Source organism: Vitis riparia, chromosome 6 (assembly GCF_004353265.1).
Source record: "Vitis riparia cultivar Riparia Gloire de Montpellier isolate 1030 chromosome 6, EGFV_Vit.rip_1.0, whole genome shotgun sequence".
In the NCBI taxonomy this organism is placed as follows: Eukaryota; Viridiplantae; Streptophyta; class Magnoliopsida; order Vitales; family Vitaceae; genus Vitis; species Vitis riparia.
The window spans coordinates 21,174,735-21,201,981 of NC_048436.1; the positions used below are offsets into that span (position 1 = coordinate 21,174,735).

Here is a 27,247-nt window from a genome sequence, read left to right on the forward strand (position 1 = left end):
AAAGGTGGTGGGGGCATGTGGTGTGGTGTAGAGAGAGAAACGGGTTTGTGGCGGTGGCAAGTTTGATGGATTGTAGAGTAGATGGGTATCGTTGGTAAGAATGATGGAGAGATTAGTATGGTAACGGATTCGGCTAAGTGGTGAGTTCATGTGAGATGAATTGTGGGTGATGAGAATAAAGGATGAAGAGGTGGGTGGCAAGACGTTCGCATGATGAATTCAGATGATATTATCAAATGGCATGAAAAGGTATCCCATCAACAAGCCTACGGTCAAGCCTTTCTTGCATCTCCTCAATCATCAGAGCATAGAGGAGATGGTCCATATTCAGAAACAAGTGAAACAAGCTTAGTAGGAGCACCTAACCCGAGAGCAGAGGGAGAAGTCATGTACCCGGGGAAGAAGAAAAGTTTTTCAGCCTTTAGTCTCAACAATTCTGCATGAATTACTTCTGTCATCCTACCGCTTGTCAGTGCAACTGCTGGTTATGCTTTTGTGGAGAGTTTATTTGGTTGAAAACGCTTGCTCTGTCCAAATAAAAAAAAAACTTTTCTGACCATACTCCCGTCACCAGCCAGCATGTCTATAAAAAAAAAAACTCTGGTGATATGTCTGAACTGATCTCATTCATGTCCATAAAATCCACTTTTGTTCTGGATATCTGGACTTCTCTTTAATTCCTGGCGTGAATTTATATTCTAATTGAGCCTTCCAGTTTATCCTATCTCGTCCAGATATGAATCTCTCTAGGGAAAAATAGACCTCTCCCTGGACTTTCAAACCGTCAAGATCAGAGTTGGAATTCCCTGATAGCTTACTATATATAATGCCGGCCTTTGCTAGGGCTTGAATAAACCCATAATCTCTGTCTTCAGCATTCACATCATCAAATGCAGAAATTATGGACCCATAAGGTAAATTGGAGGGAAATATCCTTTGTCTTGGGTCCTTTTCTAATAACAAATTTGCTCTGACCAACCAAACGGAGTCCAAGCACCCTCAGGTGGAGATGCATACACCCAAATGCACCACAGATAGGTACCGGAAGCAAGGGAACATGGGACAAGGACCGTTAGCAAAAAGAAAACAAGAATGAATGAACCCAAAAGGACATCAAGCAAAGCCTCACTTCAAGGGTTATCCATGGGCTTGCAAGCAGGTTGAAAGACTGTAGGTCCATACAAAATACAGCGGAACGAATTCGGGGATATCTCACAATGTAACTAAAACAAAGTCAAATTATTATTCAGCAAAACCAAGAAAAAAAAAAAAAAGTGGTGAAACAGAGACAGCAAATCCATAGATATTCCCGGGACCCATGAAAGCTAAACATGTATGTTTGATACCCATACCCAAACAAACAATAATATCCAGAAATAAGAATGAGAAGATAATGAATAGAAACAATGGCGAATTCAGGCTCCTTACCTGAAAAAGCCTCTTCTCGAACGAAAACTCACCTAACTGCAAGCTCTGTTTTCTGTTCTCCCCCTTCCGCTGGAACCCCCCTTGCCTCTCTCTGTCACCCTCCAAAAAAAAGTCTCCCTGTTTGTATCTTCTTCAACAAGCTCTGTTTGTATCTTCTTCAACAAGCTTGCTTTTTTTTCTGTTCACCCCGTCAGCAGCATGGGCTCCCCACCGACCTTCATGGCTGCCCGTCCCATCTGGCTCCCTCCAGCAGAAAAGGGGCCCCCCTATTTCAAGATCAAATGCCCCACCCACCCCCCCCCCCCCCCGCCCCGCGGGGTCCAAAAAAGGGGTCTACAAATATAGATTTTTGAGAATTTGTTTTTAAAATTAAAGAATAAATTTAAGTAGTTTTCACTTGGTTTTTGTTTATTTGGGAGAAAATGAAGGAAAAAGGAAACAAATATAAAAAATCGAGAGGATAAAAAAAATAAAAGGAAAATAAAAATTGTATTTTAATTCAATAAAAGTTTCTTAGTACATGTTTTAAAGTTATTTTTTTTTTGTTTATTATATCTAAAATGAAGGTAGGGTTTTGAGAATCCTAGATAAATCCTTGAAATGTCCACATATTAATCTTGATTTCTAAATTCATGATCCAACTACTCAAAGGATTCAAAATTTATTAAAGTGGGGTAATATTGTGAGATAGTTTGCAAGTAAGAATGTGGGCATCACCTCCGTCCAAAATTAATGGTATGCTTTATGGCATCGATAATGTCACTACACATTGCTATCAGAGGATTGACTTTTAACACCTTTCATATTTGGGTATATATGTGATTATAATTCCTCTATAAATAATATCTTTCTATTCTTTCCATTATATTTGGCTTTGGAACTATTTGAAGGAAAAATGAAATAAATAAATAAATAAATAAAATAAAAAATAAATTTAAAATTAATAAATTATTTTTTTATACTACTTTAAACCCATTTAATTTATTTTAACTCTTTCATATAATGATATAAAAGATAAATAATTTTAAAATATATAAAATTTTAATTAATTTTAATCATATAGTCACACACAAAATTAAGTTATGATTGCAAGGCGAAGTTCAACCTTACATGAAAAAAGTTGTGGTCAAAATTAAAGATGGATGATATTTTTGTACACATTCAAGATAGAAAAGTGGAAATGTCGGTTCCACTTGCTACTGCTTTAATGTTGCTAGGGAGATAGCCAACCCTACTTTTTCTGGAGTTGTGGCCATGGCCTTACGGAAAATGAAAGGCCAACTTCTTACTGGGTTGTTCAGTAAGAAGAATGTCCCCACAAGGTGTGGCCGCTGGACCTGAGGCTCGAACATACCCATTTTCTTAGTTGCCATGGGACTTGGAATGGTTTCCTGGCTAGAGATGAGTGTTATGATGTCGACCCTTTCTGTTTATATATCAGTAGGAACTAGGAAGAGAGACATATGTCTCCATCCTGTAATTTTGTGGGAAGAACGAAATAAATTTCATACGTTGAATCATTTCCATTAATTTAATAAATAATTATTAAAATTATTTTATTGCATAAATATTATATTTATTGACAGTTTTAAAATGATATATTTAATGAATAAAAATGATAACATATAACCATTTTATTCAAAATATTTAACACAAAGTTGGTTGATGACGCAGTGCAAACAAAAGGTGGTTACGTAGCTCACTGATGCAGTGCAGAGGGAAAAATCGAAACACATAGCTTACTCTCATTTTCTTAAAATCCAACAAATATAAGAGTGATCCCAAATAACCCACGTGTACGTATTCTATGGATAATCATGCTTTTGATTTTTGTTGTATTAGGGGTGTGAAGGAGAGAAAAAGTAAGACGATATTTCAATGAGACATGTGACTATCTTACATTGAAATAATGAGGTGTTTTAAGACTATATTTGATTAAGAGTTTTTTTTGTAATTATTTTTAAAAAAATTTTAATACATGAATTTTTTTAAAAAATTTTTTTAATATTTGAAAATTTTTTTAATACTTGAAATTTTGTTAATTTTTTTAATACTTGAAATTTTTTATTATTTAAGGATTAAAAATGTTAAAAAATATTTTCTAAAATCACTTCCAAATGTATTATAATTCTATCATTATTTTTACTATTTAGACAAATGAACTTGTGATAGATAGATTTTATATCTTTCATGTTAAGAAAACTCTTTATCCTTTTAGCTTTTGCTAATAACTAACACATGTGAAAAAGTTGTTAAGGTACTTATTACTTAATAGCTTGAAATTTTATGTTAATTAATAAATTAATGTTATTATATAATGGGGCTTAGTCCAAGTAAAGTACTTTATATACATTGATGATCAAGTAAGTTTTTTCAATTATTAAATGATAGCTTAATAATGTAACAATGCAACATTATCTTTCATAAGATCCATCAATTTTAGGAATATTAGAAATATTTTCAAGTTAAGTTCTATCAATGATCATTTTAATATAGAAGGACCAAGTTACACGTACCATATCTATTTTTTTTTAAAAAGTTAGTCTCACTTATATATTTGAGCCTTTTATTATGTTGAGATTATATATGTCATACTCAAAGTAACTAATAAAAAAGAAAACAATGTGAGAGTTTAGAAGGGTGTATTTATTTGAGCCCTCAATAAAAATTTTAAACTTGAAAAGCATGATTAATGACATTTGGTTTCAAGAAGAGACATAGGATGGTAGACTCACTTTTATATATTAATACTCTTGATACAATGCAAAACATATGATTGTATGTCATCAACATCATCTACATTTGAGGATAAACCAAGATCATCTAACTTTTTTTTTTAATGACTATGCCGATAATGACAATGAGCGCTACATTCGTAGAAAAAACAATTAGCTAAGATGACTCATGCCATCACCAAACTCACTAAAACCGTCGAAAATAAATATTTACAAATAGTCTCCCTTATAAACAAGGTCAATGCATAGACACAAAATACAGTTGAGTCAAGCCAAGGACTTACTCTACGAAGATTGTGTCTCTAGATGATGCACCACATAAGTATAAGTCGATGCAAACCGAGAGGCAAACCACTGAATTTGCCTAAGTGGCATCACTATCTATCCAACAATTTTAGGATATGAAACTCTCACAAAGTACACTCATCTACTCTAAACCTTACACCAAGAGGATTGATAATCTACGTATGTCTATGTATTACAAATCTCCAAAGTTTCAATCATTTGATGGAAAAGGAAATCCAAAGCAACATGTTGCCCATTTCTTCGAAACTTACAACAATGCAGGTATAGAGGATGACCCTCGATGGTTAAACAATTTGTTCAATCCCTCTAAGGGAATGTTTTTTTATTATTGGTACATCAACCTTGCACTTGAGTGCATTGATAATTGAGACCAAATGAAGTGTGAATTACTTAACTGCTTCTATAGCACCTAATAAACTATAAGCATAATAGATTTTATCAATACTAAGCAATGGAAAGACGAATCGGTTGTTGACTACATCAATCATTGGTGTTCCTTAAGCCTTTACTATAGGGATAAATTATCAGAGGTTTCAGCTTATGGAGATGTAAATACAAGGCATACATTGGGGTCTTTTGTACATCCTCCAAGGGATGCGACCCTACACATTTGGGAGTCGGTTACACGAGCACATGACATAAAGCTTGTTATAAAAACAAATGTAAGTGAAAACATGTCTATTAAATAACTGAAAGATGATACTACTAAGGGCAAAAGCATCACCAATGATGATGAAGAGAGTGTGACGTCAAATTTAACTACATTTATTTTCAAACCTCAACACTTTATTATGGTTTAAAAATAAATTTAAAAAAAAAACTCTCCTTTAATTAAGAAAGAGATGATAAAAGCTACTCTAAACTTGGAGTCAAAAATGAAAATATTGGTTTTGACGAATATATCAATAACTTGATTTTATGGATATATCAAGATATAACAAAAAATATCGATGGATATTTTGATATAAAATATCGATAGGTAAAAATTGATTATTAAAAAAAAAACCTTAGAAATGTAGAGAAAAACTCTAAAAATGATTGAAAAAAATAATGATACTCATTAAATTATTTTAGTAAATAAATTGATATATATTGAAGGATATAATGTATTTATTTTGGATATATTAAAGAATGTAAAAGAATATATATATATATATATGCAACTCGTGAAATATAAGGATGAGTAGCCTATTGGTGAGGGCCTTGTAATTCATCAATAAGACCAAGGTTTGGGTTGGATCTTCATGTCAGTTTATACATGACATCAATAGATCATTGATTTTTCAATGGTAAAGTCAAAATATCGCTAAAATATTGGAATATCATCTCTAAAATATCATAATATCATTGATATATCGATGAAAAATGAAGAAAAGAACCAAAAATCTAGTGATCGAAATATATATGCCATGTATCATGTCAAGGCCCTTTGATGAGCAATATTTTTACGAAAAATCGTTGACATATTGCGATATTTTCATCCTTTGTTGGAGTCTGATTCATTCAAACGAGACATCACTACAAACGATTGAACAACAAACAAGGTGAAACCTATGAATACACTTCAACTGTTCAATATAACAAAGGTTTGAAAATTAGCGATACTCCTCAAAGAATGAGCCTAAGCTACATGTTGCTACTAACCTACAAAAACTTGAACTATAGTTTAAAAAAAAAAAAAAAAAAAAACTTTATTAGATCAATTATAGTGAGCTTTAAACTAGTTAGGAATGTGTAAGGTCAAAAACTATTCAATAAAGGTATAAAAATAAATAATAAAAATAGATATAAACAAATAGGATCAATTTTTATTTCTTATTTTTTAACTTAAATATAAAGAAATGGAAGTATTGCCAAATCTAAAGGTGTAGAACAATTTTTATATTTTTTTTTTACTTTTACCATATGACCATCTTTATTTTAAATTATAATCACTTCCATGATTCATCTCCTAATCACCATGCTAGGAGATTTCTAGTACTGAATACTAACAGCAACAGATTGGCTGAAGCTACCACCGTTGGTTAAAGAGGAATTTACATTCAGCCCAGATCTGATTCACTTACATTCACCTTATCTAGAGATGAATGCGCAACTATGACTAGAGGCTTTTCTTAAATCCGTTCGAAGATGAAATTATTGTTGACTTCGTGTCATCAGATTCCCTTGCATTTATTCATGACTTACTATCACTCCAATGTCTCATGGATGTTACATCTATTATATTTATATAAATATATATATATATATATATTGTTTGTTAAAAATAAAATGTAAGAAGAGTTACACTTTTGAAAAATAACTTTTGAAAATAAAGTGTAAGAAGGGTTACACTTTTAATGTGTGAATTAAACACATGATTAAGTTTTGAAATGTTACAAAACTTGAAAGGTTAAGGAAGACAACGAGTCTTCTCATATTTGTAACTTTATAAAACTTAAGAGGTTAAGTATAAGAGAGTTACACATTTGAGGTTAAATCATGTTTAATGTGTGAATTAAACATATGATTTAATTTTTTGAATGTTACGAAGATGAAGAGATTGAGGAAGACAATGAGTTTTTTCTCATCCTTGTAACCATTTTTCAACCCTAAGAGTGTTTTATATGACTTTTCTTCTTTTTGAAATCTTATGCAGAAAAGTGAAAAGGCTTGATCAATCCCAAAACTATTTCCATTAGTTCCCTAAAGATTTTTAGAAGTGAGAGAAAATAGAGTCCTTGGACAAAATTTCAAGAACTTGTTTGAGCCTTTCTTGTATTCTTCTTCTTCTTGTTCTTATTTTGTATCTTTGAGAGTTTTATTGTATCAAAATGAGTGTTTGAGAGTGTTTCTTTTCTCCCTTGTATCCAAATTTTCTATCACATCAGTTATTATCTCTACCATACAATGGATTTGAAACTTCACTCCCAAAGTTACGTCGACATATTATAGCTTCAAATGGAGATGCTGTATGGAACTCCCTTCAAGAGCTCATATGGAACCACCCCAGCTCCATTTCTGTTCTTCAAACTGTTGTCTTTATTCCTATCATCAATAGTTCTTTCCAGTTCCTCTAACTTTGCAGAAAACCGGTTAAATGCTTCCTTTATAACCGGTTCTTCATCCCATGTTAACTTCCTATCCTTTCCTAGGTACTCCTCATCTGAGGAATGCTCGGATAACAGATCTAAAGTGGCCATAATCCTTGTTGCCTGTAGCTTTGAAGGGAAGCATGCCAAGAGTTCAGAATTGGGATTGTCTAAAAATCGTTGCCATCCTTCTTCTGTTGGTTCTTCACAGGGCATATTGGTTCTAGCAATGGAAGGCCTATTGGGGAAGTAACCAGCAAAAGCATATTGTCCAAAGTTGACTGCGGAATGGTGACCAGAGGCCACCCAAGTTATTGTTGTGATAATTCCAATGAGGTCGTCGGGTGTTTGGAGGTTTGGCCACCATGGTTCATCTTTTTTATCCTCATGACCTTTGGTTTGGATTTCCGTCCACCATGCTTGGAGCTCTGGATCAGACTGTACCATGTTCGCATCCTTGTAGTAGTAGTTGACATAGTCTGCAACCCATTGTTTTAAGGCATCCCAAAGGACTAGACCATCATTGGCAAAAGGATAGTCTTCGATCAGTAGCTTTAGGCCATGGGGAGCATCTGGATCCTCAACAGCAATGCCCCTGGCAATTACGAAACCAAAGAGTTAGCCAGGGCACTTTCCAGCAACTATATATTAACTAGCCCTCTACACTTCAGTAAGTATTTATGGGGCACTTTGATTTACATCATCCATTACCATACTTATCAGATCATACCTGTTTATTAGGTTTGCTGACAAGCGTAGAAGTGCATCTCTTTAGAGAGAAATTCAAAAATAAAATTTAAGGGGGTTTGGATATCAATCGGCATTGTATGTCAAGGTACCAACATTTACTCAAGAGGCAATTACCAACTGAGAGCGTAATGCAAAATTGAGAGGGAAACCATGAGCAAGAGAGAACTTAGTAACAAGAAATAAGGACTTCGAATTTAAGCCATGAACTAGTATACTAGTTGGGGCGTAAAGTATATTTGGTTTCACATAATTTCAGTAAGTATAAATGGGGCTTTGATTTACATCATCCATTATTATGCTTTTCAAATCATACCTGTTTATTAGGTCTGCCGGCAGGGCTTCCTTATCAAACCGCCACTGCTGGTCATAAGCTACTGAGCTAAGCTCCACAGAATACTTGCCGGGTGAGAATGAAGTCTCAATGATCCCATCGGCATTGATGAGACTTTCTCGAGCAAGAGCATTGATATGCATTGTGTACCGGAAATGAGGATGCAATAGTCTGTAGATGGGGTGCATTACACTGAGTTGCCGATTTGTTGCAATTATGTAAGGTTCTGTTACACAATGAGTTCTCAACCTACAACATTGAACAAAGCTATTTGATTGGCATTCATAAAGTTGTCCAACTCTTCGTCCAACAAATCCGAGGAATCAGTTTGACAGGTCTGGTAAAATAAAAACGTATTACTCAAAAAAACGAAATCAAAGGCAATGGCATGTACCAGTGACTAACAAGCTGATGATAACCGGAGTCATGAGCAAGGAAATGGACTTTGGCGAACCTCCAAAGCCAGCGACCTGTAGATTCCGATGTGGGAGTGAAAACTTGCTTCCACTGTGGCTTCCCCTCTATTGGTGGGCGAGTGAGCTCGATGGCTAGAGGCTTCAAGGTGCCATCAGGGGTTAGGAAAAAAAGTGCCCGGGAGCCATACAGTGTTGTCCCTTCAATCTGCCTCACTTTGCTCACATATGGTAAAAACAAGTCGTGGTAATCTATGATGAATAGTTTCTTTTGTTCTAATGCCTGCTTTCATGTTCCCAAATTTAGACAACTTAATTCTTGGGAGATTGATAAAGGAGAGAGAGAAAGAGAAGGAGAAAAGTAGGTACCACGTCAATAGTCATGAAGGCTTTTATCTCTCGCTCGACCAACTCTGTGGTGATTGCCGACTCGGGAGGACCATAGACATCAGGGTCTAGTGTGCTCTTTAATGGCCACTCCTGCACGATTATGGATTATAATATCATGGAGTATCATTTGTGTACAATCTTATTAATGTTCACTGCCTCTTATTGATGTTTATATCTATATGCATAGATGCAAAGTGATGGGTTTGTTACCCAAATCACACACACAAGGAGAAATAAAGAAAACATAAGAAATTTTTAACATGGTTCAACAATTAATGTGAACTTCACGTCCATAAAGTATATCAACACTTAAAAATCCACAAATCAAATGAAAGAGAAATGTTGCAATGATGAAAATTCTTCCTTTCCTCTTAAATGCAGCACACTGTTAAACGAAATTTTAAATCATAAAAGGGTTAAAAACACAATAAGGTTAAACTCATTATTTAATACATCAAAAAATTTTCCCAAGGTCACTGCCTCCGGCAGACAACTATGTGGCTTTTGGCAAAATGGCAAAAAAATAAAAATACTAAATTATGAAATAAACGAAAACCATATATATATATACCTTTGCTATCCCATCGAGGTACTGTTTGCACTAAATATTTAAGTTATTCATTAAGAATAAATCAAAAACGTATAACTAGCAGACCAATGCCTCGTATTAATATATGATCAAAAGAAGTTGCTTATCATACCGTAACCAACTTTATACTACATGGGTTTACACCGGCAAGAGTTTGGCGTGAGAATTCTTCATCCCACAACCAAGAAAACTTGTCCTCTGCAAATGCAAAATGACTTCAGTTTGTAAGTGAGAAAGATCAAGAGAGGAGGCGGGGGTTTGAAGGTTTTTTCTTACTGAGAAACAGTGCAGGGGGTTTAAATTTCAGGAAATCATCTTTAACATTAAGCAGGAGGTTCCAAACCCGTTGCCAAAATCCTCGATTCACAGGACTGCTCATGTTGATTCCTTCATAGTATAATTTGACTATATCTGATAAATGTAGAAATTCACCATTTGTTGGACTGTTTAAATGCGCAATTGTCGTGAGCCACCCACATACTATTGTCTTTCTTCTAAATGATTTCTCCTTCACGTCAGAGAATTTTTCATCCCTTGGCACATAGAAGCTGTTACTCCTTGTCTTTGAATGAGGATCTGCATGGATCATGGTAATTTCTTATTCGATCAAATGAGAATGATACAGTTCCTGATAAAATATTTTTGTCATGTGCCTCCTCTCAATTGCTTTGAGCATTGTATTATAAGTTAGAATAAGCATCTGATCAGGAATTAATTACTACTTTTTTAGCATCTATCGAAATGACAACCAATCAAATGATACCACTTATACATTTTTACGTCTTATTGTTTGTACCCTTATACCTTGATCCCATTTTTTATTTATTTGTATTGTTCAATGACCTAAATGTTACCATATATATTCAATGGTCTGAATCTTTTATTAAGTAGATACCGCTACGATACTTTAGCTTTATCCTCTAACATTTTTTTTATTTTTATTTTTGTTGATTTTGAAACCTTATATATGACTAGATCCTTTTAGGATTCATTTTGTTATTAAAATTTCTTATAAAACTGGAAAATAATGAGAGGTTTAGAATCCTTGTATCTCAATAACATTCTGTATGAAATCTCATGAAATTTTACTAAGAGAGAAGGGAAACATCAATACAATAGAACACACTATGTGCCTTTGTTTCTTAACTCATACAATGCATGAAGAAATGAGTCTAGTCAAGGGTTTAAACTTAGGGTGTGATGCTAGGAATGATACTTTAATATTGTATCAATTGTAAATCTTGAATGTGCATGAATGATGTATGTCTGAATCTTTATCTTTATCTCATCATGGAGATAGAAATGATTTGTTGATCCACATTAATTATTTGATGTGCTTAATTAATAGCATAATAAGTAGCATAAGAGCTTCTACCATTGGACAACAACAATAGTTTCACATTGGAACCAAAGACTAGTAGTTTCTACAAATGAAATTCAATAATATAATAAAAAATTTAATAGTTCCATATTTCTCTATAACCATAAATATAATTATATGAGCATTAATATTTTTAATTTGTACTCTTATCTTTCAAATTTGTTGCGCTACATGATTATAGGACACCCTAAGATTTGATTAGCTCCTTATTAAAAAAGAGAAAGTTCAATTCTAACTTTCATACCAGTCTTATACTGTAGACATCCAGTTCCACATCGTCTAGGGTATGGGTATTGTTTGCTACCACCAAGCACCGGTCGCACCAATTGAGGCTTGCTAGGGTCACCCAGATCATTATATACATCATAATCATAGATCCTATTAGAGGTCTTATGCTCTCCTTCATCATTGCCTCGCAAACTATCAAGTTCTTTTTCTCTTAAGTTCTTCAAACTTTCCGGTGTTTGTGATGGTAAGTATATCTGTTCCATATGAACAAAAATGAGTAACAGTTCTCACAAGGGTGAATAAGACTCTTGACATTAACAATATTGAGTCATGATGCTAGTAGGATCAAAGTGTTTTTGAATAGAGAAGAAAAAAATTTATATGAAGTGAAAATTTTAATTTGATGTTACAATATATTGTCCAATTTTTAGAATGCCACTACTAAAAGATATAGAATGTATTTTATGGAGTTAAGCAAATGCGGTTGAAATGATTCTACTATGCTTAAGTGTTGACTTTAGAAATAGGTTGAAGATGGGTGTGATGATAAAGTGTTCAGTGTGTTGGTGGTATATAAATAAAAAGTGTCATGTTATCAAGAATTAGTTGATTATAAAAGTAAATAAAAAGATGAGTTATTTTATTAAAATGAGACGTCAAAATTTATTTATTTGATAGTAGAAAATTTTGTCCACAAAACTTTTTATTTTTATATGTTATATTTAATTGAAAATTTTCAAAGGCTTATATTGAAAATGTAATGGTGTTAGGAACGGATTAAAAAAATTGACTTGTCAAAAAATTTTTACTACGTGAATGTAAACTTTATAAAAATGTAGGTTTTTTAATAACATAAAGAAAACCTATATGACTTTTTATATAAAATTTATTATTACTTTTTATTTTTAAAAAAATTAAAATGTCTATCCAAATGAATACTTACCTATCGATCCTTGATAAAATTATGAAATATTATCTAAAGCTAGGATAATAACCATAGAATCCATTGTTTGTACAGTTCCTGTTTCCCATGTTGAAAACTAAAATATTATAATAATGTTTATATAAAATATAAAATTTTTTAAAAGATTTACCTTGATAGTGGTTTCCAAAACATAAGAAGTCTATCGAAACAAAAACATGTAAATAATGCAAAGTATTGATATGCTTACGATCTGATGAAAAGAGTAGAAGATGGTGGCTAACCTTGTTGGAGAAAAAGATCCTCTTCCCAGAATGATCAGCTTTGGGTTCAATCCATGAACCGCAGTGGAATCTAATAGGACCATTTGGGAGGCCATCGAGGATTATATGCTGGAGGTAGATCTCACTGGAGTGTTCACTCTGCACTAGAACTGCACCAATCTCCCCAAAGTCACCAGGAATCACAAATTCTGCCTCCAAAATAGCACCCTTTGGGCCATCCTTTGGGCCTACTTGGTGGGCATTCGCGTTAATTGGCTTCTTCTGTGATCCCGTCTCTTTGCAAAATCATTAATGAAAATATCAGTGCTCCATGGATCAAAGTTTAAAATTTACGAGCAAGTTTCTGCAACTCTGTTTTTGATTTTTCAATTTAAACGTAAAATGGAAAAAAAAACCCTTTCGTACACTTAAGACAGTAATTCTATTTTTTTTTTCAAAATTACCCTCCTGCCTCTCTCTCCCGACCCAAATCTGCCGCCAGCTTGCCGGCGTCATCGCCGAGAGCGCAAAGCTCTCTCCGACTGGGCAACATCTCTTCGCCCTCCCTTTCTCCACATCACCACTGCCACCACTGTCAGCGCCATCACCAGCGCCGGCCGACGCTCACGATCCCCTCCGGCCGGCAACCTCCCTCTCTCTCTCTCCCTTTCCCCTCCCTCTTTGTCTCCCTTTCCTACCCTTTCCACATCACCACCGCCACCACTGCCAGCGACCCACTGCTCCTGCCGCCTCTCATTGGCAGCACCAGTCGCCGCCGGTGAGAGATGGCAGCAGCAGTGGGTCGCTGGCATTGGTGGCGGTGGTGATGTGGAAAGGGAAGGGAAGAGAGAGAAAGAAGGAAAGGAAGGGGAAAGAAAGAGGGAGGGGAAAGGGAGAGAGAGAGGGGGGAGGTTGCCGGCCGTAGAGGGCTGTGAGAAGCGGCCGGTGATGACGCCGGCAAGGTCGCGGCCGGTTTCGATGGAAAGGGAGAGGCGGACGGTGGGTTGGGTAATTTTTTTTTTCCTATTTTGCACTTGAATTGAAAAGTCAAAAACAAAGTTTTAAAAACTTACTTTTTTTTTTTTGGGTGGGGGTTGATGTATGGTTTCATGATTCACCCAATTTTAAAATTCAGACGAGAGTGTGTAGGAAAGGAAAAAAATTCAGATATTTTTTTGGGTGTTCTACTTTATTTTCTCAGCAAACAAACAAAACATTAGGGTAATTAAACACATGGTCAGGAAGACTCAAATCCTCCCTTGCATTATTAGCCTCTGTAATCCACCTTTTTTTTTCCTCCATTCTGCTTAAAATTTTATCTTCTTGACTGATTTAAAAAAAGAAAAAAAAAGAAAGTGACAACACCGCAACCAAACAAGGCCTGTAATTGCATGGTCACTGCAGAAAACTGCAGCAGTTCAGTTTTACTTGATTTCATATACAAAATTGATAAGTTAAATGACAAAATACTTACGAGGATCAAGCTCTGCACTAACAAGCTCTAAAAGGAGTGATCCACCAAGCAAGTTTGGTGATTTCAGGGTAACTCCTGCAGTTGCCTTGACAGAAATGGAAATCTTGGTTCCACTTGCTACTGCTACTGCTTTAATGTTGCTGGGGAAATAGCCAACCCTGATATTATTCCTATATTTTTTCTGGGGTTGTGGCCATGGCCTTACGGAAAATGAAGGCCGACTGCTACTGGGGATGCATGGTTTGTTCGGTAAGAAGACTGTCCCCACAAGATGTGGCCTGTGACCCTGAGGCTTGAACATACCCATTTTCTTAGTTGCCATGGGAGTTCGATGAGTGTTATTAGGTCGACCATTTCTGTTTATATAGCAGTAGGAAATAGGAACTAGGAAATTTTGTTGGAAGAAGGAAACAATGATTAAAATGATGACGTCAATGCTTACAAAAGGTGATTAGATAGCTCACTGATGCAGTGCAGTGCAGAGGGAAAAACCAAAACACACGTGATTTGAATGTTTTTAGCATGATTTTAAAATAAATCCGGACATGATTTTAAAAACTGGACCTCCCGGTCCAACTATATGCCGGTCATGGTTCCGATCCGATCCGGTCAATTAGAACGGAATAGCATTGAATCAAGATCGGACAGCTTAAACCGACGGTCCAACCGGTGAACCGAATCCTCCCTCCTCCCCCAACTGCAGTTGTCGGCCTACTGCTCCGCCCGCCACCGATGCCCCGTCGACAGGCTAGCGGCGAGCAACACCCAAATAGCCTATCGGCGGTCACTACAAGTTGGCAACCCTCCCTGTCGTCCCCTCTTCCCAATTCCTCGCCGCGGCATTGGAAACCTCTCGACCGCTGAAAACCACCCCAATCGGTCGGTTATTTGATGGTGTTGGATGGCATCTGGGGCATCAACATCGACAGGTATTTCAAGTTAAAGGAATAGTTGAAGTCTGTAAGTGGTGATGGTGATAGGCACGTCATCATCACAAGCCGACTCCCCCACAAGAGTTTTGGGTCAAAATGACCCATTTTTGAAACTTAATGTTGAAAACGGGCACATTTTGAAACTATTGTTCAAAATGACCTCTTTCATGCCACGTAAGCGCCACATCATTAAAAAATATTTTTTTTTCGTCATTATAGTGAAAGCCGCAGTTGGGAAACGCGGCTTCATTTTTGCACTAAAACCACAGTTGGGAAACGCGGCTTCATTTTTGTACTAAAGTCGTAGTTGGGAAATGCGACTTCATTTTTGCACTAAAGCCGCAGTTGGCAAACGCGACTTCATTTTTGTACTAAAGCCGCATTTGCCAAACGCGTCTTCATTTTTTAACTAAAGCCGTGGTTGGTAACAGCGGCTTTAGTTCATTTTTATTTAAATTTAAATTTTAATTAAAAAATTATTAAATTACAATTTATGAATGAAATTTAAAAATATATTTAAATAATAAATTATTTATATTTAAATTTAAAATTCTAGTATTACTTCAACAAACATAAATTGATAAATAGAAGATATTATAAATGAATGTTTTATTTATTAATAAATTAATAATCTTAAAATAATAAATTTATATAACATATAAATAATATATAAAATTGTATAATTTATTAATTTAAGATATTTAATTTTTTAATTTTTAAGATATTAATTTATTTATATTATGATAAATTTATCTTTATCGAAATAATAGTATAGTAGTTAATAACTGAGATTTCAATTATAATTTTTTTTTTTTACTTTCCAATTTAATTAAAAACTATTAAATCACAATTTATGATTGAAAATTTAAAAATATACTTAAATAAAAAATTATTTATATTTAAACTTAAAATCTAGTATTACTTCAACAAACATAAATTAATAAATAGAAGATATTATAAATGAATGTTTTATTTATTAATAAATTAATAATCTTAAAATAATAAATTTATATAACATATAAATAATATATAAAATTGTATAATTTATTAATTTAAGATATTTAATTTGTTAATTTTTAAGATATTAATTTATTTATATTATGATAAATTTATCTTTATCGAAATAATAGTATAGTAGTTAATAACTGAGATTTCAATTATAATTTTTTTTTTTACTTTCCAATTTAATTAAAAACTATTAAATCACAATTTATGATTGAAATTTAAAATATATAATTAAATAAAAATTATTTATATTTAAACTTAAAAATCTAGTATTACTTCAACAAACATAAATTAATAAATAGAAGATATTATAAATGAATGTTTTATTTATTAATAAATTAATAATCTTAAAATAATAAATTTATATAACATATAATAATATATAAAATTGTATAATTTATTAATTTAAGATATTTAATTTGTTAATTTTTAAGATATTAATTTATTTATATTATGATAAATTTATCTTTATCGAAATAATAGTATAATAGTTAATAACTGATATTTCAATTATAATATTTTTTTTTTACTTTCAAATTTAATTAAAAACTATTAATGACAATTTATGATTGAAATTTTAAAATATACTTAAATAAAAAATTATTTATATTTAAACTTAAAAATCTAGTATTATTTCAACAAACATAGATTGATAAATAGAAGATATTATAAATGAATATTTGATTTATTAATAAATTAATAATCTTAAAATAATAAATTTATATAACATATAAATAATATATAAAATTGTATAATTTATTAATTTAAGATATTTAATTTGTTAATTTTTAAGATATTAATTTATTTATATTATGACAAATTTATCTTTAACAAAATAATAACATACTCTTAAGCCGTAGTTGTCATATATAGATTTTTTTACAAAATTAATTAATGAAATTAATTACAAAAAGTCTACTACAAAATGTAATTTTTAATAATTTAATTAAAGTCACAAAAAAATATCCACTAAACATTAATATAGTGGAAAATAAAAAACATATATAATCTCACATGCCTCCACAAGGAGAGAACCTATGTGTAACCGGTACTCTCTTCCTTTTTGGACACCCCTCTCTAACTGTAGCAGGTACTGCATGTGACACATGAAGAACATCTGTCTGTGATGGGGCTAGAGCTGGAAATAGAGGTGGTGGTGGAAAATTTAAAATGAAAAATCTAGTATTACTTCAACAAACATAAATTAATAAATAAAATATATTATAAATGATTAATAATCTTAAAATAATAAACTTATATAACATATAAATAATATATAAAATTGCATAATTTATTAATTTAAAATATTTAATTTGTTGTTTTTTAAGATATTAATTTATTTGTATTACGACAAATTTATCTTTATTGAAATAATAGTATACTCTTAAGTCGCAGTTGTCATATATAGATTTTTTGACAAAATTAGTTAATGAAATTAATTACAAATAGTCTACTACAAAATGTAATTTTTAATAGTTTAATCAAAGTCACAAAAAATAAGCACTAAACATTAATATAGTGGAAAATAAAAAACATATATAATCTCACATGCCTCCACAAGGAGAGAACCTATATGTAACTGATACTCTCTTCCTTTTTGGACGTTCCTCTTTAACTGTAGTAGGTACTGCATGTGACACATGAGGAACATCTATCTGCGATGGGGCTGGAGTCGAAAATAGAGGTAGTGGTGGAGGTAACAATCTAGGTCGATGTAGGCTCCGCCTGCTCCTCGGAATGGTTCTATCTTTAAATCCGTTTCTATCCTTAAAATTGTTCCATTCCAATAACATAGCACTTCTACCGAGGAATCATTCATAATTGCCTTCATATAGATAATAACAAATGGTTATTATATAAAACATAATATTTATTCAAGTAAAAAATAATATTTTACTGTCAATGATTCATAAAAGACAAGAATAAACCAAATAAATATTGGAATGTAACAAAACTTCATATCTAAATAATAAGTTCAACTCAAATGAAAGCAATTTATAAGCAAAGAAGTGTATAAGTAAAGAGTAGGATGATATTACATGTGTTTGGGTTACAAACACGTTTAGTTTATTTTTCTAATTTGATAATTAGGATGAGATTAACTTTTGGGTCACGAAAATGACGTACAACCCAATTGACAAAGGATCACATAAACAATATGGTCCCTACCCACATTCAATTTCTCCAACCCATAATCAAAGTTTTTCCAGATGGGTTCACTTTTAGCCTCCCTTTCATCCTCCTCCACTCCCATCACATCCATAATCTAGTAGTCTAAGTGGAGTCATCAAACATGAGGTATATGGTCTATTTTAGAATAGGTTTTTGTAGAGTTGGACCATTCATTTTTTACTTTTACTATTTTATTTTAATAATATTTTTATTAAAAGTATGGGTAATTTTGAAATCTTTAAAAATTATAATTAAATAAAAAGTAAATTTTGTTATATAACCAAATACAAAAATCTTTTTAAAGAGAAAGTGTTTGTACTTTAAGAATCTGGCTTTTTTTTTTAAAAAAAAATGTTTACTCATATTTTAGAAGTTTTCTAAACATGAATTATAAAATATAAGTAATTATTTTATTATCTTATCTTTATTTAATAAAAGTCTATATTTTCAAAATATAGATAAATTACATTGAAAGGTATAAGATTTATATTTAAATATTTTTAAAAATTATGTTTATCTTTTTAACATTCTAGAAACTTTTATTATCGGGATTCATCAATCACCTCTAACATAACAACAAATATTATCTAATGTCACTAATTGCCTCTAACATATTATTATTATCATCCATTATTAAGTATTTACTTTGACTTTTCCAATCAATATAAAAAACAAACAATAAAACAACTATTCCAATTCCAAAGTTTCAAATTTCAAACCAACTAACTACCCTTTTGATTTGAATAATTAACAATTACTAGGCTGGGTCCCCTTGTCTTATTCAAAAGCCAGCAATTATCTAATTGAATTTTTTTTTTTGATAAATAAAGAGAAATTTTTCTAATTGAAATTTGATAATTGATTAATGAACATCACGCATAACTGTGGTATTATGTTGACTTGTTATGAAATTAAATAATATTTTTTTAACAAAAACAAGATATTAAGTAAATTAGCAATTGAAAATATGAAAATAAAAATAAATAACACTATATTTTATAAAATTTATTTAAAAGTGAAGTATTTAAATATGATATATTTATAAAAATGACTCTACTACACCTTCAACTTTAATTCTTATATTCATTTATTCATTTAAATATTCAAATATATAAATATTTTATAAATTTAGTAATTTACTTAATATCAATAGGAAAATTTAGTAATATTAATATAAATTTAGTAAATTCAATTAATTCCATAGGAAAAGTGATAAGCTGATGTACCAATACCAAAGCAAACCTATAATAATAATTCCACAGGAAAATTTCATAATAATAATATGATAAAATTATTTTTATTAATATCTTTTTTATTTAATCTTTAATTTTATTAAAAATTATAATATATTCTATTAAGATGAGATAAAATTGTTCTCATGATTTGTTTTTTTTTTTTTTTTTTAACTCTATTAAATCTAAAAATCAAAAGGCTACCCACTTCTCTCACTCGGGCATGAAGAACCCCTTTTCTGAAGTTGCCCTCCAGCTGGGAGAATCCCTAAAAAAGCCTTTCTCTCACTCTGCCACTCTCAATCCTCGCAGGTACTAATCTAATCATGTTATTATTATTTTTTTTTGCAACCCCCCTTTGATTCCCAATAAAATCCATGCCCCATTCGATTTTCGGGAAAATTCATCCTCGTTTGATTTCCGAGAAAATCCATGCCCCATTCGATTTCCGCGAAAATTCATCCTCGTTTGATTTTCGAGAAAATCCATGCAAAACCCCTAAGGAAAACCAAAAAAATTGCTTTTCTTTTGCTCTCTGTGTTTTCTGGATCCGTTTTAGGGGTCTCTTTGCTGTTGTGCCATTGGATTTAAATTTCAAGAACCCTAAATCAAAACTAAGAAACAGGAAAAATCAAGAATTTTTTTCTTTCTGTTTTCATTCTCGTTTCCCACTTTTCTCAGCATCCAACGGGAAAAATAAAAATACTAACAACACATGATAAAAAAAAGCTCAGATCTGAAAAAAATTAACACTAACCTCAACCTTCAACGTCTCCCTCAGTGGCCCACTGGTGGGGCTAGGATTTTTAAGGAAAAATGAGCACGGGCTGGGAATAGAGAGCAACTCGGATGGAAGTTGTAGCTCCAACGTCTCCCTCAGTGGCCCACTGGTGGGGCTAGGGTTTTTAACGAAAAAACCACACGCAGAGCACGGGGAAGAGAGCAGCTCAAATGGAAGTTTGGGATTGGGAAAGAAAAAATGCAGCTGAAGTTTGGGAAAGTAAAAAATAAAAAGAATAACAAATTACTTTGTATGCTGACGTGGACTCAAAAGGGCTATTTTGAACAATTGTTTGAAAAGTAGGTCATTCTGAACATTATGTTTCAACGGAAGGCTATTTTGACCCTTTATTCCCCCCATAAAGCAAGAATGATGGTGGGCCCTCACAATTTGTATCACATGCAGCCTCCATTAACATCCATGGATCACATGTGGCAATTCAAAGGAAAATCAGATGCACTTAAAAAATATAGGTTGAAATTGAAGGATGAGGTTATAGCGCAGTGTGATGGCCTCCCATTAGCAATGCACACTGTGGGAGCTGTGATTGAGGACCAGATCCTGCGAAAAGGTTAATGTCTGAGCATTTATGGTAATGTTGGTTTTTATTTGTTTTAATGGTTTCATAATTTAATTCATTTAGAAAATTTTATATTATGAAATAAAGTTTAAAAGTTATTTGTTAATTGTCAAAACAAAATCCATGATTTCAACTTTAGATAGAATTTATTAAATTTTTTGTTTTTAATAATATATAAAATAATAAAATATATATTTATGACGTCACCGGTTCGACCGCGGTTCGATCGCCGGTCCAATCAATGAACCGTGAACCGATAACTTTTCTGATTCAATAATCGGTCTAGTTCTGAAAACATTGGTTTTTATCCAATTTCTTAACTCTTTTTCTATATGTTGCGTTTATATGTGTGTGTTTGTTTGAAATCAAAGTTGAATGTAATATTTTTAGAAAACAATTTTCATTTTTTCTTTTATTCCATAATCCTATAAAAATTCATTAGACCTTTTTCTAGTAAAAAAAATAATAATATTACAAGAATTTATTATCAAAATAAGATAATTTATTATTTAAGTTGCTTTTACTTGCTTTTGTATTTTGGACCTTAGTATATATATATAGATAGATAGAAATAGAGCTAAGTCAACTAATACGTAAATAGTAGGACACACTCATAAGTCCACTTTAATGATATTAGGGTAAATGGATGCCCCTCACAGGTGTCAATCTGTTATGAATTCCCTCAATAAAAGGGAAGTCAATCTCTTATGAATTCCCTCAATAAAGGGGAATTCAGATGGTGAGGGACGCAGTATATTTTGTACTCACTCGCATTCTCTTCCAACACATACAAGCATAATCCAAAAGAAACCATGTCTACTCCATGGGTTATCATGCTTTTAATTTTTGGTGTTAGGTCTATCGTATTGTTGGTGAGAAAACAAAATAAGACGATATTTCAATAAGACATGTGGCTTTTGTCTTACACTGAAATAAAGATGCATTTTCAGACCATGCGTTTGAATGTTTGATTAATTCTTCCATCAATTTTACTATTTAATTTAGTTTTATATTTAAGTCAAATGTGACTATTTAATTGCAATTTTCTATTATTTGAATAATAATAAAATTTAAAATTTTATGATGTCTAATCATTACATGTTATGAAAATAAAGAATAAAAGTTGTAATTAAAAATTTTATTTACTTTTTTAAAAATTGTAATAAAATTATTTTGCTTTAGTTATACTTTCATGCTTCGTAGATATATTAATCTCACCTACTACTTATTTTGAATCACACCAAAATTATTAACTTCAAGCAAATGAACTTATGCTAGATAATTTTTGTTAAGAAAACTCATTACCCTTTTTGCTTTTTGCTAATCAGCAATACATGTCAAAAGGGTGTTAAGGAGATCGGTACTTTTAGGGGAGGTCCTTGGTCATAAACTTCAATGATATTTTATAAATGGGTTTGGTCCAAGTACTTTATAGATTTTTTGTTAAATGATAACTTAATAATGTAACTATGCAACATTTTCTTTGTTAAGATCTACCAATTTTAGAAATATTAAATAATTTCAAATTAAGTTCTAGTAATGATCATTTTAATATAAAAGTACAAAGTCATATCGTATCTATTTTCAAATTAGCCTCACTTATATACTTGAGATTTCCATTATGTCAAGATTATATATGCTATACTCATAGTAATTAATGAAAAAAAATAATAATATGAGAGTTTACAAAAGTGTATTTGTTTGAATCCACAAATAAATAAATAAAATAAAATATAACTAGAAAAGGTTCATTTATGACATTTGGTTTCAAGAAGAGATATAATGCAAAGTATATGATTGGATGTTATCAACATCTTATAAATTTTAAGATAAACCTTTTTACCCATCATAAGGTTTAATTTTTGAAAAAAGATTTATATAGCTTTATATCAAAACTTGTTATCTTCTCATCATAAGAGTACCCAAATGATTGTTTCTTCTGCCATTTGTTATTTTTATTGTTATTTCCTTTTCGAGATTATTGTTATTGTCATTGTTTCCTTTTCAAGATTATATCAGCCAACACTTAAAAGACTAGACATGAAAAATTAAAAAGTCAAAGATTAAAAATAAATAAATAAATCATATTTAAATTCAAAAATATTTTCTACATTATTTAAATTTATATATTTTCTTTTTTCTTAAAGAATAAGAAAAGTTATAAATTTTAAAATCTTTAAATAAACTTTATTATATGCTATTATCTACAATAAATTAGATGAAAAAATTCATTTTATATATATATATCTAATTTCTATGTTCGAAAAAGAAGTTAATAAATTCTAGAAATGTGTCATGCTAACCTTGAGTTATCAATTCATGATCCAACTTCTCAAGATCCAAAATTTATTGAAGTGGGGAAGAGAGAGAGAGAATTCATTGTGAAATAGATGTATCAGTTGATGGCATCCCAAGTACGAATGTGGGCATCACATCATTCCAAAATTGATGCTCCATCACACTGATAATGTAACTACATTCATTGCTATTATAGGGCCACTTTTAACAATTTTTGTACTTGGGTATATATGTGATTGAATTTCCCCCAATATCCTTTCCATCCTTTAGGTGTTTGAAATTTCATCTTTGTATCAAATTATCATTATGAGGCTTGAATGGTTAGAAAATGAAAAAGAAAATGCTAAATTTCAATTTAAAAAATATGTTTCCCAAAACAAATTTTTTAAAATGATTTTATCTTTATTTTAAAAAAATAAAAAATAAAAATTTATTTTCCAACTTAAAAAATATGTTTGTCAATTTTTTTAAGCTAAAATTAGATTTTTGGAGAATTTGGTATCTTAGAGAAGATTTTTTGAGAGTAAATTTAGATGTTTTTATTTATTTATTTGAACCATTCTAAGAGTAGAGGAGACATGGAGAATATGGTCATTTTAAAAATAAATTTCAATTGTTTTTCATGTCATCTTACCCTAAACCATAAAACGGGTGGAAAATTGTTATTCATAATTGAGTTTCTAAATAAAATTATTGATACTTTAGAATAGAGTTATAATACCTTGGTTATGCACTAGTTTGACATAATTTATTGTCTTTAATCTTAACAGTTTCAACCAAGTTCAAGCTCAATTCTAGATGAGCTAAGTATTTATTTAGGTAAGTATTTTATATACATTGATGGTCAAGTAAGTTTTTTCAATAATTAAATGATAGCTTAATAATGTAACTATACAATTTTCTTTCATAAGATCCATCAATTTAGAAATATTAGAAATATTTTCAAGTTAAATTCTATCAATGATCATTTTAATATAGAAGTACCAAGTTGCACTATATCTATTTTCAAAACACAAGGTAGTCTTACTTATATATTAAGCCTTTTATTATGTTGAGATTATATACATTGTACTCAGGTAACTAATGAAAAGAAAACAATGTGAGAGTTTAGAAGTACGTATTTATTTGAGCCCTCAATAAAAAAATTTAAACTTGAAAAGCATGATTAATGACATTTGGTTTCAAGAAGAGACAGGGATGGTAGACTCACTTTTAAATATTAACACTCTTGATACAATGTAAAACATATGATTGTATGTCATCAACATCATTTAGATTTGAAGATAAACCAAGATAAACCTTCTCAACATCACAAGACTTGGTTTGTGGAAAAAGATTTATATAGCTATGTATCGGAACTTGTCATCTTCTCATGATAGGGATACCCTTAAATGATTCTTTTTTCTACAATTCATAATTCTTATTTCCTTTTCAAGATTATGTCAGCCAATATGTAAGACAATGGTATGAAAATTTTAAAAGTGGAAGATTAAAAGAATAAAAAATATATTTAAATTCAATACATTTTTTTACATGATTCAAATAATTTTTTTTTTCTTTTCTCTTGAAGAATAAAAAATTTTAAAATTTTAAAATCATTAAATAAATTTTATTCTATACTATTTTTCTATATTAAATTAGATAAGATAATTTATCTTTTATTTTTTTATAATTTCTATGTTCTAAAAGAAAGTTAATAAATCCTTGAAATGTAAGCATATTAACGAGTTCAAAATTTATGATCCAACTTCTAAAGGATAACTAATTTATTGAAGAGAAGGAGAGAGAGAATTCATTGTGAGATAGATGTATTTATTTGACCATTTGATGGTATCGTAAGCGGGAATGTGTGTCCAAAATTGATTAAAAAAGAAGTATAAGTGTGGGTGGTAGAAGACCCCAGAGAGTAAGTGCATTCAATTATATAAAACTATGTACTTTTTTTTCTCATAGTTAGTGTCTAAAGACCACTTATAGCTTTCTACGCTGTTCCGTACCATATTTACTATATAGAATCAATTTTCTTTATTTGTGTATGAGATTTGGCTAGCTCCCGCTAAAGAATTAATATAAAGGGATAAACCTAAAGTAGATAGTAAAAATTTTAATTTGAGGATTAACTTAGACCTATTTACCTTTTCGTAGGTAGTTTCATTAAATCTAAGCGTAGACAAAAAAATTCTTTTATCAATGAGGATTTGAACAGATCTAGGATAGTTAGGCAACCACCATCCAACCCTTATCTAATCTTCACAAGGTTTTTGCATTTTACAAGAGGACTTGAGTTAAAGAACATTGATTTTCAAGTAGCCAGCCTTGCAAAACCACCTTATCTATTATTTAGATAATTCTTAATAGTTTTGTAAAGCCACATTCATTTTCATGTAGTTTAGAATGAAGAAAATAAAAGTAAGATGAATCATAATCAAGTCTTTCTGAATCAACATAATCAAGGTAGAGGAGGATGGTGAGGTGATGGTGTTAGTTCACAAGGGTAAGAGTGCACACTTACAAAGATCAAAAGTTCAAGAAACAACCCTAATAATATTGATCATATGCCTGATGAAAGTGGAAATACAATATATTGTGGCAAATCATGCAAAAAAAGTAAATGTAAACTAATTTGTTAAATTTGTAGAAAAGCTAATCAAAGTGGTATAAGATGTTGACATAGGTTCGATTATGCTTATCAAGCTAAGGATGCCTCACTAGCTAGCACTTGCCGATCTTAGTTTAAATGAAGATCAAACTCAAAGTTCTACATAGACTTGGATACAACTACACACATGACTGATGACCTAATTAAAATTTGCAATGTACAACCTTAGAAGGAATGAGACAATATTTATGTTGGTAATAGTTGTTATTTAAATATTTCTCATATTGGTGATAGCTATTTAGATACTAAGCATTGCAATTTGAAATTAAAAAATGTGCTTGTCATTTCTAATCTAAAAAGGAATTTGTTACCAATTGGATAATTAACAAATGAGCATGTATGCATCTTTGAGTTCTCATCTAGTAATGGTTTTGTGATAAAGTATCTCAATAAAAGAATCTTGGAAAAATTTAGTAAACAATAACAACTGCATGTGTTAGATGAAGACTATCACAAGGCATTTGTTAGCATAGCCCAAAGGGTCATCCTCAGAGATATGGTTGTAAACATCAATTTTTTTTTTTTTTAATGAATTAAATTATCACTAAATTGGTCTTTAAAATTGCAACTTCCTAATTCAACAAATTTGAACTTAACAAGTGATGGATCACACACATTTGACATATGACATATATTCAAAAGATGACACGTGACAAAATTTGGAGAGTTACAAAATTTAATTTTGCAAATAAAATCAAATCTTTCAATTGAAGTAAAAAAAGAATTAAAAAATAAATATTTTATCATTGGTAAATTTCTAAAGGAAACAAATCTTCCAATTGAAATCACAAGAAAATTAAAAATAAATATTCTTTTGTTGGCAAATTTCCTTAATGAAGAATATAAGTTGTTAAAATCAAGCAACCAACTTTTTTGAATTAAGCAACTAAATCTTAGGGACTCCAAATTTAATTCCTTAGTTTCACCTATAAATAATGTGACTTCCTTCAATGAAGGAGACTTCTTCGAATTGACAAGACGATTTCACATGGCAAAAGAAGCTTCACAAAGAAGAAAAGTCTTCACAAAATCTCCCTGTAAGTCCGAGAAATAGGAGAAGTGCTACAAATGCAATCTTCGTCCTTCAAGGAGTTCATTCAGGAACAAGCCACTTGTGGCCCTTGATTGATCTTCAAAATAAAAAAACAAAAAATTTCATCATCGTCTTTCAAATTGTGATCAAGGTGAATGAATCAAAGGAAAATATTCTTTTATAAAAAATATTACCATAAAGATTGTATCCCAATAATTAATTTTAATTAAAAAAAAATTACTTTGCATATTTTTCTATTGTTTTGCTTACATTA

At 31.1% G+C, this 27,247-nt stretch overlaps 1 protein-coding gene across 1 annotated transcript; it reads right to left on the reverse strand.

The window, feature by feature from the left end:
• Positions 1 to 7,275: 7,275 nt before the first annotated feature.
• LOC117915604 (linoleate 13S-lipoxygenase 2-1, chloroplastic-like) lies at positions 7,276 to 14,590 on the reverse strand. The gene is made up of 9 exons (XM_034831204.1): positions 14,282 to 14,590; positions 12,829 to 13,103; positions 11,639 to 11,876; positions 10,290 to 10,589; positions 10,126 to 10,211; positions 9,404 to 9,514; positions 9,016 to 9,317; positions 8,604 to 8,870; positions 7,276 to 8,135 (listed from the first exon to the last, which is right to left on the reverse strand). The coding sequence occupies exons 1-9, from the start codon at positions 14,586 to 14,588 to the stop codon at positions 7,406 to 7,408; spliced, it is 2,616 nt and encodes an 871-aa protein (XP_034687095.1). The 5' UTR covers positions 14,589 to 14,590; the 3' UTR covers positions 7,276 to 7,405.
• Between the last annotated feature and the right edge of the window lie 12,657 nt (positions 14,591 to 27,247).

Excerpts from the sequence above, each read along its gene's own strand:
- LOC117915604 (XM_034831204.1), bottom strand. The coding sequence starts at position 14,588 with ATGGGTATGTTCAAGCCTCAGGGTCACAGGCCACATCTTGTGGGGACA. Across the intron at positions 11,877-12,828 it reads GGATCTTTTTCTCCAACAAG|ATATACTTACCATCACAAAC; the intron begins GTTAGCCACCAT and ends CATATGGAACAG. Across the intron at positions 9,515-10,125 it reads GTAGTATAAAGTTGGTTACG|GAGTGGCCATTAAAGAGCAC; the intron begins GTATGATAAGCA and ends ATAATCGTGCAG.